We start from the raw sequence: 15,809 nt of genomic DNA on the forward strand, positions 1-15,809 counted from the left end.
CACAGACTTGGTGCTCGGGCGCTGCACAGCTCCCAGGCCTCGCCCCAGGGCCTCCCACCACAGCTGGCCTCATCCTTGCCTGCGCCGATCTTAATGTCCAAAGTCAGAAGACACCTTTTTCATAATGCCCTCTCACTGAATGGGACCGAGGCTCAACTTTTCACCTAGAAAGTTTAGTCTTTTTAAACTGGAACGTTTGATAAACGTTGCTTGCCGCAAGCAATCCGTTTACAACTAAATCTGAGTCAGACCCCCTACATCCGGTTTTCCCTTCACGCGAGAAGGCCGCCCGAAGGAGCTGTCAGCCATCTTTTGTGTGGCATTCCTTGTGCTTTCCCTTACTTTGCCCATCCTTTATTTATGGCGAAATAGTTCATATCTTTATTTTTGAATGTATACAAGTGATATAAAATATCCTCCCCTGCAAAATACCTCTTGAAAAAGAAAAACTCTAGATGTTTGCGTGTTTCGGCCTTCCTAACGTGGCGATCTCAAATTGCTGGCCCCAGAATGGCTTCCGGTTTACTGCAGGACCGAGCGGGCAGAACTTCCGGCCTCAGCACGCAGGCGCACGCCGCTCGTTTCGCCTTTTTTTTTGGCGGTGTTGCAGAGCACCGCAGACATGTCTTATCCCGGTGATGATTACGAGTCTGAGGTAGGGTGGCCCTAAGCGCGTGGTAGGGTCCGCGATAGGGGCAGGGCCTCTCTGGATGCTGGGGCCTTCGGTCAGGCGGCGTCTCGGTATTTTCCGGAGCCCCCGCTGGCCGCGAGTAACTCCGGCCTGCCTCCACGGGCGGCCATTAGACAGAAGCTACAGCTCGTGGATCTTCGACCACCCTGTCTCTGCCCGCCCGCTTCGTGTGTCCGGTCCCCTCGTCCTCCCGGTTGCCAAGACTGGGGCCGGAGGCTGATTATGCCCTATTCCTATCAGGATTCTCTTCCTGTAACTGAACGCTCGTTCTTGGTCTGGGTTCAGTCTTGTCAAACCCCGCTGACTCCCGCAGGCCTTTGTAGTTATCTCTACCTTATTGCACCGGTGACGTTATATTGTCATTGTCTGTTCTTGGTTTTCTTGCAGAAATGTGAGTTCCTAAAGGGCAGGGACTGCGTCTTACTTATCCTTGTATCCCCTAGCACCCTGCTCGGCGCATAGCAGGAACGAGCATTTTCCATTCACGGATTAATGACCGTTCCTGTCTGTGTCTTTGTCGTTCTAGGCTGCTTATGATCCCTATGCTTACCCGGGCGACTATGATATGCACACAGGTGAGACCACGGGTCTGTATGGCTAGGTGGGTTCTCTTACGGATTGACGCGTTTTTGAATGGCCCAGAACAGCTCTGCCGGGTACATGTTAAAAACTGCTTCTTGATGGTCCAGGTTTAGAGTCGGTTATTAGCTCTCAGTGGGAGGGTTGTATGGAGCCTAATAAAGCAGGCCATTTTGTGGTCTACTTCAAAGTCTCAGAAGAAAAGGGCTACTCACTGGCTGTGGTTTCCCTGTTTAAATTATTAGCTGAAAAAGAAAATCTTGATGTGAAAATTAAAGTGATTTGAACCACGCTCAAATGAAATTTTTGGGGGGAAGGTGAGAGGCTTTGAAGGTTCCTGAAATGTTGGAGTGACTTGGCTTGCCATGCACTGTTCTGAGTTACTTTATGAAAAGTGTTTCATTTAATTCTTGGGACAGTTTTGTGAAGTACATACCTTAATGTTTCCATTTTACGGATGAGAAAGCTGAGCACAGAAGGGTGTAGTGACATGATATAGTTAGATGGTGGCAGTTATTCATTCAGAAAATATTAAGTGCCTGCTATCTCCTCTCACTCCCCCCCACACCAACACACGTACACAACTGTTCTGGGCCCTGAGGGTACACCTGGGAATAAGACAGACCAGGTTCTTTCCCTTATAGACTTTAAGTTCTAGTAGGGAAACAGATGATAAGAAAATAAATAATTTTAAGTAGTGATAAATGTCCTAAAGAAGTATGGAAGTAGGATTGAGAGTGATTTAGGGAGGGTTGTATCTGGTTAAAAGGTTTATACCTGATATCATAGACTTGGGAGTCTCTAGGTGGTATAAATCATTAACATTCCATGGCTGCTATCCAAAGAGGTGCAAGTGCACCCAGTGGCGTCTCGAAAAAAGGCCTGGTAATCTGCTTCCTAGAAATCAGCCACTGAAAACTATGGAGCACAGTTCTATTCCGACACACATTGGGTCACCATGAATTGGAGTGATTTGATGGCGACTGTTTTTTTTTTCCCCATGGACTTGAGTTTAGTTTGTAGGGACTTGGGGTAGTCTTGCCTTTTGTTGCATCATATATATGGGTCTGAAAGCACTTTATACAGTATTTTATCCAACCTCTAGGAGATCCAAAGCAGGACCTGGCTTATGAACGTCAGTATGAACAGCAGACCTATCAGGTGATCCCTGAAGTGATCAAAAACTTCATCCAGTATTTCCACAAAACTGTCTCAGATTTGATCGACCAGAAGGTGTATGAGCTACAGGCCAGTCGTGTCTCCAGTGATGTCATTGACCAGAAAGTGTATGAGATCCAGGACATCTATGAGAACAGGTATGGGCTGCTAGCTAAATTGACCTTGTTCTGAGTGGGCCTGGCCTACGAAAGGGGTGATGTTTAATAATTTTTCTGTGAAGAGAATGCCCAAGGAGTCTCTGATTTCTTGGAGATAGGGACCTGTTATTTTGTTGGACTCTGTTTCCCCAGGAACTTGTACAAGGCCTAAAATACTAATACCAATATTAATGATTGCAGTAGCAATCATAATCTGTTACTGTAACACAGTTATAATAGTATTATCATTATGGATCAGGCAGTGTTCAAAGTGGTCTTCCTGTATTTGTTCATTTGCGTTTCACAATAACCCCATGAAGTTAGGTACTGTTGTTTTCCTGATTTTATAGATGAGGAAACAAAATACAGCAAGGATAAGTCACAGAGCTAGTTAAGTGGGTGAGCTGGGTTTTAACTTGCATAGTCTGACAACAAAGCCAGATTTCTAAACCACTGTGCTATACAACTTCTCATTGCATACCAGGGTTAGCCAGCCAGACTCTGTAGTGGTTACTTCTAGTTTTAGGGTAACTGCCCTTGTGTAAAGGAGCCCTGATGGTGCCTTAGTTAAGAGCTCAGCTGTTAACTGAAAGGTCACCAGTTTGAGCCTACGAGCTGCTCTGCAAGAGAAAGATGTGGCAGTCTGTTTCCATAAGATTACAGCCTAGTAAACCCTATGGGGCAGATCTACTCTGTCCTGTAGGGTTGCTATGAGTCAAAATCGACTCACCGGTGATCGGTTTGATTTTTTTGGTTTGCCTTTGTATAATGGGCATTAGAGATGAGGCAGTTCAGCCAAGGCTGGAGTAATCATGGGAGGCTTCAGTAACAAAACAGAATCTAAGTTACTCCTGGAAGGATGGGTGGAGAAAGTGGCATGGTCAAAGATCTGTTGAATCAATGACTCAGACTCAAACCCAAACCCAAAACCATTGCCATTGAGTCGATTCCAACTCATAGTGACCCTATAGGACAGAGTAGAACTGCCCCATAGGGTTTTCTAGGCTGTAATATTTACAGAACCAGATTGCCAGGTCTTTTCCCCTGCAGAGTCCTTGGTGACCTTGAACCTCCAACCTTTTGATTAGCAGCTGAGCACCTAACCATTGTGCCACCAGGGCTGTGAGTCTGGAATGCCTTTCTGGTTAGCGGCATGTAGACCAGCACTATCTAGTAGAAATATAATGCTAGCCACGTGTGTAATTTAAAAATTTTCAGCAGCTACATTAAAAAAAGAGGAAATAGGTGAAAATAACTTTAATAATATTTTTTGTTTAATCTATTGTATCCAAAATATTATTTCCACATATAATCTGTAAAGAAAAATTATTAATGAGGTATTTTTTCCTTTGTACTAAGTCTTTTAGATCCCGTGTGTACTTTATGTTTACAGCACACCTCAGTTCGTGTGCTGTTTTCATTAGAAATACTTGATCTCTATTTAGATTTCATAAAGTTTACAATTGAAAAAGATTGACACATTCAACTTATTCCAGATAAATGTTTTCCAGTAACTGAATTGAGTATTGCTTTCTAAATTTAAATTAATGAAAATTAACTAAAATTTAAAATTTAGTTCCTCAGTTGTACTAGGCACATGTGGCTGGTGGCTACTGTATTGGTCAGGCAGGTAATTGAAGCCAAGCGTGTGGTAGGCCCTTCTCTAGGAGAACATGTAGTGAGAAAACTGGCCGGCACCTTGGGAGGTATGTTGCTTTGGAGGTTCGCAGGGGAAGATGAACCAGTAAAGGAGACAAAAAGAACAGAAAAGTATGTAGTAAATAAGCAGAGAGAAACATCACAGGAACCAAAAGGAGAAGAGACTTTGAAGGAAAAGGGAATAGTCAACAAACGTCAAGTGCTCTAGTGAGGTCAAGATAAGAAAGGAGCCAGTTCAATCTGGCAACTTAGAGGGTCCTTGGTAACCTTAGCAAGGTTAGTCTTAGTGGGGCAAGAAATGGGTGAGAAAGAGGGGTTGGTAAGTGTAGGGGACTTGAGGGTCATTGAGGAGCTTTGTTCTGTTCTGTGTTTTCAGGGGGGGGGGCTTGTGCATGTTTATATGCTGAACCAAGAGCCTGAGAAGAGGGAGAGGTGGGGCTTGAGGATGGGGGTGGCACAGGAGTTGACGTAGCTGCTAAGAGGATCAGGAGAAGGAAAATGAACAGAAACCTGGTCATTGTAGGCTTGTGAAGCACCATGGGTGGCAGTGTTTGGATTGGATGCCGTAGGTTTCTTGTGGCGTGACACTGCAACAGGCTGTAATTTGGTTCTATGTTTGAAGAGGGAGAAAGAGGCACAGTGCTCCAGGGAGTAGGAACAGCATGGCTAGAGGATATTGAGGGCTAGTAGGTCTTATATCAGGGAATAGTGAACAATTGCATATGGCTAGAGTTCATGGTATAGAGGCAGGAGATGATCCTGCAAAGCTTGGTGGTGCTTAAACTAACATAAAAGGAATGTTTTACTGTATTAAGAAAGGTTGCCTGAGGTACAGAGTTGGATTGCAGAAAGCTATAGACTTGGGGTTCTCTGGCCCTGGGTTTGTTTCAGTGATATCTTCCCCTCTTTGAGTCTGTAAAATGTGAGAGTTGGCCATCTCAGGTCCTCGTTTTGGAATTCTAGAATTTTTCTGTTTGATTTTCAGTTGGACCAAGCTGACTGAAAGATTCTTCAAGAATACACCTTGGCCCGAGGCTGAAGCCATTGCGCCACAGGTTGGCAACGGTAGGTGTGGTGTGTTTGTGTCCCGTGTGTCGGATGGTATCCTGTGGCTTGGGGTGTACGTTCTGGCAGAGTTAGAAAGTGTACATTCTGGAAGAGTTAGAAGGCCAGAAATGAGTGAACCAATGAATGTTAGATAATTATAAACAGGGGATCCAAGTTTTCTGGGGCCTAAAGCTTATGTAAAGAGTGAAGAAAAGAATAGGAAATTACCAGGAAGGGACAGGAACTGGTTGGGTGGACATGGGAAACCCAGAGTAGAAAGGGGGAGTGTGCTGTCACATTATAGGGATTGCAGCTAGTGTCACGTAACAATAGGTGTATAAATTTCTGTATGAGAAATTAACTTGAACTGTAAACTTTCACCTAAAGCATGATTAAAAAAATAGAAAATTACAAAATGACATTAACTTGGAGCCATTAGACAGAAAGCTCATGAGAGTATGTGTCTGTTTTTCTTACCATTTTATTTTCCCGAGGCTTGGCAGATGGTCGTCCTTTAGTAAATACTTGCTCAATGAAGACTGAATAAAGAGGAGTCAGAGATCCCTCATAACGTAGTGAGAACTGAAACTGAGATCTTTGTCCTGTTTCCATTTCCCTGTATAATTTTTGGGGTCATCATAGTCTCTGGAATGGACTACTTTCCTTCTGTCTCTCTTTGTCCAAGAACAGGCCTTCTCCAATACTGTCTGCAGAATACTTCTTTGCAGCCTTTGCCCCTAGCTGGAGGGAATTTCTTCTCTTTGAATTCCTACAGCATTTTATTCTCACCTAAAGGAGCTGTAATTATATTTACATGCCTACTGTGGGAAAGGTCCTTAACAGCAGATAGAGTTTCTCGTTCCTGAATTTCTACAGTCCTTAGCTTAAGAGTGTTAAATGAGATAAGTGGAGTTCTGTATTTCTGGACAGAACTGTTCACCTTTGCAGTGAATGTTAGGAAATTGTATGTCTTCTTAAATTCTAATTCTTAAAATTAACTGCCTTTTCTGCAGTATTATTATTCCATCATAAGAATTCTAACAGGGAGGGAGGTAGTGGTTAAGATTGCAGTTATTATCCATCTTTTTGATTATAGCCATCTTAATGGATGTGAGGTGATGTCTCATTGCGATTTTGATTTGCATTTCTCCAATGATTAATGAGGAGTCCCTGGGTGGCGCAAAAGATTAAGCATGCTTGACTACTAGCTGAAAGATTGGCAGTTTGAACTCACCCAGACGTGCCTCAGAGGACAGGCCTGGTGATCTGCTTCCAAAAGGTCACAGCCTTGAAAACCCTATGGAGCAGGGTTTTTTTGTTTTTTTAAATTTTGCTTTAGGTGAAAGTTCACAGCTCAAGTTAGTTTCTCATTCAAAATTTTACACACATACTGTTTTGTGACATCAGTTGCAGTCCCTGCACTCTCCCCCTTTCCACCTGGGATCCCTGTGTCCATTTGTCCAGTTTTCCTGTCCCTTCCTGCCTTGTCATTTTGCTTTTGGGCAGGAGTTGCCCACTTGGTCTTGTATATTTGATTGTTATTGTTTGCTTTATAGGCCTGTCTAATCTTTGTCTGAAAAGTGGGCTTCAGGAATGGCTGTAGTTGTAAGTTACCAGGGTGTCCAAGGGCCATAGTCTTGGGGGTTCCTCTAGTTTCTGTCAGACCAGTAAGTCTGGTCGTTTTTTGTGAATTTAAATTTTGTTGTACATTTTTCTCCTGTTCTGTCCAGGACTCTTACTGGGATCCCTGTCAGCGGTTGGTGGTGGTAGCCGGGCACCATCTAGTTCTTCTGATCTCAGGCGGGTGGAGGCTGTGGTTCATGTGGTCCTTTAGTTCTTTGGCCTAGTATTTTCTTTGTGTCTTTGGGTTTTCTTCATTCTCCTTCGCTCTGGACAGGATAGGACCAATAAATGTATCTTAGATGGCCACTCAGAAGCTTTTAGGACCCCAGACAGTACTCACCAAAGTAGGACGTAGAACATTTTCTTTATGAACTATGTTATGCCAGTTGACCTAAATGTCCCCCCAAATTACTATCGTCCTCAGCCCCAGCAGCTCGGTCCCTCTGGGTGTTTGGATGTGTCTAGGAAACTTATATGACTTTCTTCGTCAAGTTGTGCTGACTTCCCCTGTATTGTGTGTCGTGTTTTTCTTCACCAAAGTTGACACGTGTCTATTATCTAGTTAGTGATTTGTCCTCTCCATCCCTGTCCACCCTTGTAACCATCAAAGAATTTTTTTTCTGTGTGTAAACCTTTCTTGAGTTTTTATAGTAGCGGTCTCATACAATATTTGTCCTTTTGTGATTGACTTATTTCACTTAAGCATAATGCCCTCCAGATTCATCCATGTTGTGAGATGTTTCACAGATTCATCATTCTTTATTGTTGCATAGTATTCTGTTGTGCGTATGTACCATAATTTGTTTATCCATTCATCTGTTGATGGGCACTTAGGTTCTTTCCATCTTTTTGCTATTGTGAATAGTGCTGCAGTGAACGTGGGTATGCATATGTCTGTTCATGTGATGGCTCTTATTTCTCTAGGATATATTCCTAGCAGTGGGATTGCTGGATCTTACGGTGTTTCTATTTCAGCTGTTTAAGGAGGCCCCATATTGCCTTCCATAGTGGTTGTACCATTTTACATTCCCACCAGCAGTGCATAAGAGTTCCAGTCTCCCCAGAACTTCTGGAATATTTGTTATTTTCTGTTTTTTGATTCGTTCCAGTACTATTAGAGTGAGATTGTATCTCATCTGTAGTTTTGATTTGTGTTTCTCTAATGGCTAATGATCACATGCATTTCTTCATGTGTCTGCTAGCTGCCTGAATGTCTTCTTTGGTGAAGTGTCTGTTCATATCCTTTTCCCATTTTTCAGTTGGATTATTTGTTTTTTTGTTGTTGAGGAGTTGAAATATTTTATAGATTATAGAGATTAGAGCCTTGTTAGATAAGTTGTAGACAAAAAATTTTTCCCAGTCTGTAGGTTCTCTTTTTACTCTTTTGGTGAAATCTTTTGATGAGCTAAGTGTTTAATTTTTAGGAGATCCCAGTTAGCTAGTTTCACTTCTGGTTTTTGTACATTGTTAGTTATGGTTTGTATTCTATTTATGCCATGTGTTAGGACCCCTAGCGTTGTCCGTATTTTTTCTTCCATGATCTTTATTGTTTTAGATTTTATATTTAGGTCTTTGATACATTTTGAGTTAGTTTTTGTGTATAGTGTGAGGTATGGATCCTGTTTTATTTTTTACAGATGGACATTCAATTATGCCAGCATCATTAGCTAAATATGGCGCAGTTCTACTTTGCACACATGGAGTTGCCATGAGTCGGAATTGACTTAAAAGCAGTTAACAACAATGATTAATGACGTGGACAGTCTTTTCATGTCCTCCTTGGCCATTTGTGTATCTTCTTTGGAGAAATGTCTGTTCAAATCCTTTGCCCATTTTTTAATTGGATTTTTTTATTATTTAGTTGCAGGAGTTTTTTTATATATTATACGTACAAGTTCTTTATCAGATATATTATTTGCAGATATTTTCTCCCATTCTGTGGGTTCTCTTTCACTTTCTTCATGGTGTCCTTTGAATAGAGTGGGAGGTAGAGGGTCCAACTTCATTCTTTTGCATGTGGATATTCAGTTGTCCTGGCACCATTTGTTGAAAAGACTTCTTTCTCTCTTTGAATCGTCTTGGTGCTCTTGTCACAAATCAGTTGATCTTCTAAATGTAAAGGATTATTTCTGAATTCTCAATTCTATTCCATATATCTGTTTGTCTTTCTGCCAGTATCACACTGTCTTGATAACTGCAGCTTTGTAATAAGATTGAGATTGGGAAGTGTGTATCCTCAACTTTGTTCTTTTTTCAAGATTGTGTTAGCAACTGGTTGGCAAACATCTCCAAATGGTGATGGGAAATGAGTCTGAATGGGAGTGTACTGAGATTAAGATGAGATTGAAAGAGTCAGATGAGAAGTGAATTTTCTCATTGCATGTATCCTTGGGACATAAGCATAAGAGTTTAGATGTTATTTAGTCTCTAAAGTCATGTTTATCCTTTTACAATTTCCCTCTCCCCAAAGGATAAAACTTCCAGAAGACCCTGGATGATGTTTTATGGATTACTAAAGCACCCCTCTGCCATCTCTTTCAGATGCCGTCTTCCTGATTTTGTACAAAGAATTATACTACAGGCACATATATGCCAAAGTCAGTGTGAGTATCTAAGTGTTGCCTGCAGTGTTTTCAGCTATGCCATTGTGCCCCTGGAACACAGTTGCTAGTTTATGTTGTTTCAGTGTCCCAGAGTGATCGACAAGTTTTCTGAGCTTTTTTTAAAGAAATGACAGAATGATTGAACACAGGAAGCTAGATGTTGGTTCCAGACAAACTGTAACACTACATAGTCTTATCTGTTCTTCCATTTTCTTAATTTCTCCATCCCCAGTGCTCTCATTCTTGATTGGGCACTCATCACCAGGAACTAGATTACAGATTCCCATCCTGATAGGGTGTCCCAAACTCTTCTGCCTCTGCTTGGAAAGCCGTTCCTTTTTCCGTTCAGAGCATTGCCACTGAGCTTCCATTCCTCTGAAATATACATAAAACTGTCACTCTGTGCCAGCCACTTTGCTAGACATTTGACACACGTCTACATGTCTCTCCTCCTCACAACAATCCTGCAAAGTTGGCAAACAGAGGTGTAAAGGGTTAATTGTTGTCAAATTCATGCAACAGGTAAGGGGAAAAGCTCCTTGAACCTAGGGCTATCTTACTGTAACACTGGTGTTTTTTCTACCACACTATCCCAACTTTGGGCACTTGCTGGATTCTTCTTTTCTTTGTTTCTAAATTTCAGAGAGCTCCAAGTCTCTTAAGATACCTTTTATACTATCTATAAATCATTGACTTAAGTCGGTCTTTCACCACAGTTTTCTCCACTGATTCCTAGACTTACATATCCAGCTGCCGTCTTAACATCTCCAGTTGGCTGTCTGGTAGACATTTCAAGCTTAACATGTTCAAAACTGAACTCTAAGCCTTTTCCTCCCATGTTCGTCTTAATGAATGGTACCACCATTCACCCCATTACTCAGACTGAGAGAACCATGGCATCATTCTTGAGTTTTCTCTCAGTCTGTATCCAGCCTCACAGCAAATCCTGTCCAGCTCTGTCTTCAACATATTCCTTGAAACCAAGCACTTCTCACTACCACCACTGCTACTACCCTCATTTAAGTCATTATCATTTCTTGTCTAAACTACTACAGTAGCCGCTAGTCTGGTGTCGGCTTCCACTCTTCCTCACTTAAAGCTTGTTCTCACAGTAACCAGAATGATTTGTTTGAAATATAAGTAACATCACGTCACCCCCTTTCTCACGATTCTGCTGTGACTTTCCATCATGCTTAGAATAAAATCCCAAGTCTTAGCCATGGCCCTACTTGATCTGGCCCCTGACTCCCTTCCTAGTCTTATTTCCTGTAACTTTTCTCTTTCCCACTGTGGGCTCTTAGCCATACTCTAAGGCACTTCAGAGCAGTTGTCACTAGTTTACATTGTATTACTTGTTTATTTGGGTTTTTTTCGCTTGCCCACTTGAAGGTAAACTCCATGAGGGCATAGTCTTTGTAAAATCTGGTGTCTAGAATTGCATCAGATTCATGATGGTAACACGTTAACGGTTTACTGAGCATGTGAGTCCTTGTGTGCATGCATAAATGAAGGAAACAGGCACCAAGACCTCTCCTTGGAGTATTTCCACCTACGGAAGTCCTAGCTCCTCACAGTTGCTCAGCCCCCATCCTCTTCAAGGACCATTTGAGCACAGGCGCCTCCATCACTGGGAGTAGCTGGAGGAGTTCCTGTTGCCAAAGTAATTCAGGAGGCCATGTTTTTCTGGCATCCCAGTGGGATCTCTGACTTCTTTATCTGTTAGAAGCTAAAGAGTCTTATGCTTTGTGAGCCAGACTGAGAATCTAGCCAGCGTGTAGAATACTGCTGCTTTGGGAAGACCATGGTGCCAGAACCCTTGTGGTGTGGCCATGTGATAGCTGGTTTTACCACTTCTAGTCTTCTGTTTGGTTTATCAAACATATAACTCCTTCAAGATGAAGGTTCAGCAAGTTTATTCACCGTGTAACCTCTTTGCTAGGTGCCAGATGAGGCACTTTGTCATACACGACCATGTTTAAAACTCTGGTGAAGGTTTTTCATTGAACGAGCATTTACTATGTGAAGCACTTTATGTAATTGCATTTAACTGTGATGAGGCCCAATAGTTGCTTTCATAGAGAGACTAGATAACTTGTCAGAACTCCACAGTTAGTAAAGGGTGGGGCTAAGACTCCAAGGCAGTGTTGTTTCTGCTCTGTCACAGCAACATTTTTCGTCATACTGTTCCCCGGCTTAGACATCTGCAGTGCTTCTCAGTTGCTGGTAACATAAAGTCTAGGTCAGGTGTCAGCAAACTTTTTGTCTAAAGGACCACATAGTAAGTCTTTTAGTCTCTGAGAGCCATAATGGTCTCTGCTGCAACTACTCACCCTGTCATTGTGGTAGTAATAGAAATGATGTAATGAATGCATGTGGCTGTGTGCCAATAAAACTTCTATTTACAAAAACAGGTGGTGAGCAGGATTTGGCCTATGGGCCCTATTTGGCTGACCTCTGGTCTAGATTATTGTTTGACACTCAGAGACCTCTGCGATCCTGGCCCAGTGTAGTTGCATTTTCTCCTGTTACTCCCCAACCTTCAAGCACCACAGTTTTACCTCTTTACCTTTACTAGTACTGCTTTTCCTACTGAAACACTTTCCCCTCTCCTCTAACTTCGCCAGATGTGCATGCTGGTTCTTTAAGGGCCAGTAGAGGTCTGTTTCTGTAACTCCTGACCACTGTGGTCTATGGTGCTCAGTGCCTCTTTTCCACTGTTGTAGCACTTACTGTCTCTGTCTTACGTGAGTGTGCCTTGGTATACTAGGAAGGAGAAGACAGATGTTGATTCTCCTGTATTTATTCTCAGCCCTTATGGTAGGCCGTGGATAAGACACCCAAAATCACCAAACCTGTTGCTGTCAAGTTGATTCTGATTCATAGCCACCTTATAGGACAGAGTAGAACTGCCCTGTAGAGTTTACAAGGCTGTGATCTTTATGGAAGCAGACTGCCGCATCTTTCTCTGGCGGAGCAGCTGGTCGGTTTGAACTGCTGACCTTTCAGTTAGCAGCCAAGCCCTTTAACCACTGCGCCACTAGGGCTCCTGGAGTAAGACGCATTTAAGTTAAATACCTGTGTCTTGATGTCTCTTTTCTCTTTACAGGGAGGACCCTCCTTGGAGCAGAGGTTTGAATCCTATTACAACTACTGTAATCTCTTCAACTACATTCTTAGTAAGTCTGAAATTCAGGCAAATCAGCTCTTTTAGCAGGATTTTACAGGAGGAGGGTTGTCGTATGATTCATGATCCTTTCAAGAGAGAAATTACAAATAAACCTGCAGCCCTCCTGAATAGGGGAAGTCCTTGCCTCACATCTGACTTTTCTGTGATTTGGGGTAAAATGAAACCTGTTCTTTGTGCACAGATGCTGATGGTCCTGCCCCTCTTGAACTACCCAACCAGTGGCTCTGGGATATCATCGATGAGTTCATCTACCAGGTATCTGGTCAGCCTTAGCCTAAGTTGAAGTACCTAGGTTGAAAATACTAGTCCAAGCAAGAGACAGCTGCTTCCATTGTTTGTGTTGTCAAAAAGATGCATAGTATAAAATATTCTCATTGTAGTGTAAAAATTTCCCATGGCAGTGGACTCTTCATGCTGAATGATTTTCTAAGGAGATGGTGAGGCCTACAAGCTCCAGATAAGAACTTGGAAGTCAAGAGAGCTGACTTTCTGCCTTCTCCTAAACTCTTAACCTGGGAGTGGTCTGGCAGGAAGGACACAGGCTTCACAAGGTTTGGAGCTGAGAAAATGGGCTCCAGTCTGGGGGCTGCCATCTAGTAGTTGTATAACCATGACATATTGTTGAAGTTCCCTCAGCCTCATTTTCCTTGCCTGCAAAACAGAAATATTTTATATCTTGATTGTAGTGGTGGTTACTTGGTATATGCTAGAAAATCAGAATAAAATAGAACGTTTTTATCCAAACAGATTTACCTACCTCAGTTATGCTTGAGGATAACCTATGGTTGAGGTGCCACTGAGAACCGAGCCAGATGCAAAGTTCAGTGGTGTGTAGCAGCAGGGGTAAAAGCTCAAATTTTGCTATTTACTGCACCTTGGGCAAATTAGTTTACCTCACCATGCCTTGGTTTGCTCATCTCTAAAACAGAGATTGTTGAGAGGGTTATAGAGGTGTTAAGTGTGTTCTCATTCACTCGTATTTTTTAAGAGTTTATTGTGGAAATTATGAAGCACATGTAAGTAGAATAATATAATGAATCCCCGTGGACCTGTCTCCCAGCTTAAACAGTTATCACCTCGTGGCCAATCTTTCATCTCTATCCCTTCTCACTTCCCCATCCTCCCTGGCTTTTTTCATTCTTCACGTGTGCAATTCAGTGACATTAATTGTGTTCATCATGTTGTGCAGCCATCACCATTATCTGTTACCAAATTTTTCTATCGTAAAATGGTTTCTTAATAAAGATGTTATGTGAGCTCTGTGGACCAAAGAGACTTTGTGAGTACAGACTGCTAATGATAAGTTGTGAGAAAGAGGCTTCCTGTTCAAGATCAGATTTCAGTGCCTTTCTGCGGTGAGGGCCACAAACCGCACTGGCCTTGTTTGCCCTCTCCAGCTCCTTGGCTTACGTGGGCCTCTTGGCGTAATTTTAGGTGGTTGGCAGTCCTGTTGACTCACAGTAAGTCGAGGAGGATTATCTGTACTGAGATTCTTCATCCCTCTTAATAAAATTGTAATTCCCTGGGCTTTGGGCTTAGCTGGTGTTCTCTTCTTAAGGTGCTTAATTAGATAAAGTGGTTTCTACTTCTAACAAAGACTGTCCAGTGAGGGACAGGGAAGCCTGGTGTGATTATTCCCAGCCAGGTAAATGCCACTCTGGGCCAGTGGCACTTCCTGCCACTTTTATGTTTATTTATGTAAGTAATATATGAATGTGTTAATTGCTGTTAATTTTTTTTAACCATGGATAAAGTGAAAGTGCCTGTCTTCCTTGCCTTTGCAGAGATGTCAGTTCTTGTCTGGAAGGATAGGCACCGCATCGATGTTTCGCAGTCATTTCCATAAGCATGTACATACAGAAATATATTATTTAAAAAACGGTATCGTGCTACATGTTTAGTGCAGTTTGCTATGACTTGGAGCACGTTCCGTGTCTGCCATGTACCCGCCTTGTTTTGCTGCAGTGTACACGATGTGGGTGTACTGCTTCTCCAAGGAGAGAGACTCGAGTTTTCTGTTTTTACTATTACGAGTGCCCTTAGGGATCACAGTCTAGAAGGAGAACTGTTGGTTGAAGGATACTTTTTAAATTTTTTAAAATTAGCTTTATAGAGGCATAATTTATATATCATAAAATACACTGATTTTAATTAGATAGTTGATGAAATTGGACAGTCTAAGTGATGGTTAGTGTTCTTTGCCTGTTTTTCTAATGGATTGCCTTTTTTATCGAATTATGGGAATTTCTTATGTAGTTGGGATATTATTCTATGTTTTTTATAATTTGGAAATTTTCTCTTACACTCTTAGAGAAAGATAATATTTTACAGTTGAAAAGTAATCTTAGCTCATCTAGGACCTATATACTAGGTCACTGGTTTCCATGCCTGAGTGCACACCAGAATCAACCAGGGAGCCTTGTGAGATTCTGGCTTAGTAGGTATGTCTGTTTGCTATTCTCCAGGTGACTGATGGAGCCAGCCCAGCACTGGTCCCAGGTAGTAAGTACCATTGTCCCAGACTGTGGCATGTCACCTGTGTGTATGTCTTATACTTGGCCAGGTTCTGTTAGTACAGAGGTGACTTGGGCTGGGTTCCTCTCCTGGGGGACTACCATTTGTAGTCCTGACCCTGGCATGGCAGAAAAAAAAACCTGTTGCCATCAAGTCAATTCTGACTCATAACGACCCTATAGCCACTGTGAATAGATCTATCACAAGAGTGCCCATGGTGATTCTGGTGGCCAGATTAACTGAATTGTGTGGCCCAGAGGTATTAAGTGACTTTAGGTTGTGTTTGTCTCCAAATTGAATGTATTTTTTCCACAAACTACCTCTAATCTTAGAGGGTTTTTTTTTTTTTTTGTATTTTCATTTTTTTATTATTGTACTTTAGATGAAGGTTTACAGAACAAACTAGCGTCTCATTGAACAGTTAGTACACATACTTTTTTGTGACTTTGGTTACCAACCCCATGACATGTCACCACTCTCCCTTCTCGACCTTCGGTTCCCTGTTACCAGCTTTCCTGTCCCCTCCTGCCTTCTAGTCCTTGCCCCTGGGCTGGTGTGCCCCTTTAGTTTCATTTTGTTTTATGGGCCTA

General features: G+C 42.2%; 1 protein-coding gene across 1 annotated transcript in view; it reads left to right on the plus strand.

The window, feature by feature from the left end:
• The first annotated feature begins 341 nt into the window (after nucleotides 1-341).
• Nucleotides 342-15,809, plus strand: part of EIF3L (eukaryotic translation initiation factor 3 subunit L) — a 28,922-nt gene continuing 13,454 nt past the window's right edge. Inside the window, exons 1-7 of the mRNA XM_004373846.3 lie at nucleotides 342-655; nucleotides 1,218-1,266; nucleotides 2,376-2,586; nucleotides 5,231-5,310; nucleotides 9,457-9,518; nucleotides 12,625-12,694; nucleotides 12,887-12,960. Of these exons, the coding sequence (XP_004373903.1) occupies nucleotides 623-655; nucleotides 1,218-1,266; nucleotides 2,376-2,586; nucleotides 5,231-5,310; nucleotides 9,457-9,518; nucleotides 12,625-12,694; nucleotides 12,887-12,960 (579 nt within the window). The 5' untranslated portion in view covers nucleotides 342-622. The remainder of the gene's footprint in view (nucleotides 656-1,217; nucleotides 1,267-2,375; nucleotides 2,587-5,230; nucleotides 5,311-9,456; nucleotides 9,519-12,624; nucleotides 12,695-12,886; nucleotides 12,961-15,809) is intronic.

Source organism: Trichechus manatus, unplaced genomic scaffold (assembly GCF_000243295.1).
Source record: "Trichechus manatus latirostris isolate Lorelei unplaced genomic scaffold, TriManLat1.0 scaffold00027, whole genome shotgun sequence".
Taxonomy (NCBI): domain Eukaryota; kingdom Metazoa; phylum Chordata; class Mammalia; order Sirenia; family Trichechidae; genus Trichechus; species Trichechus manatus.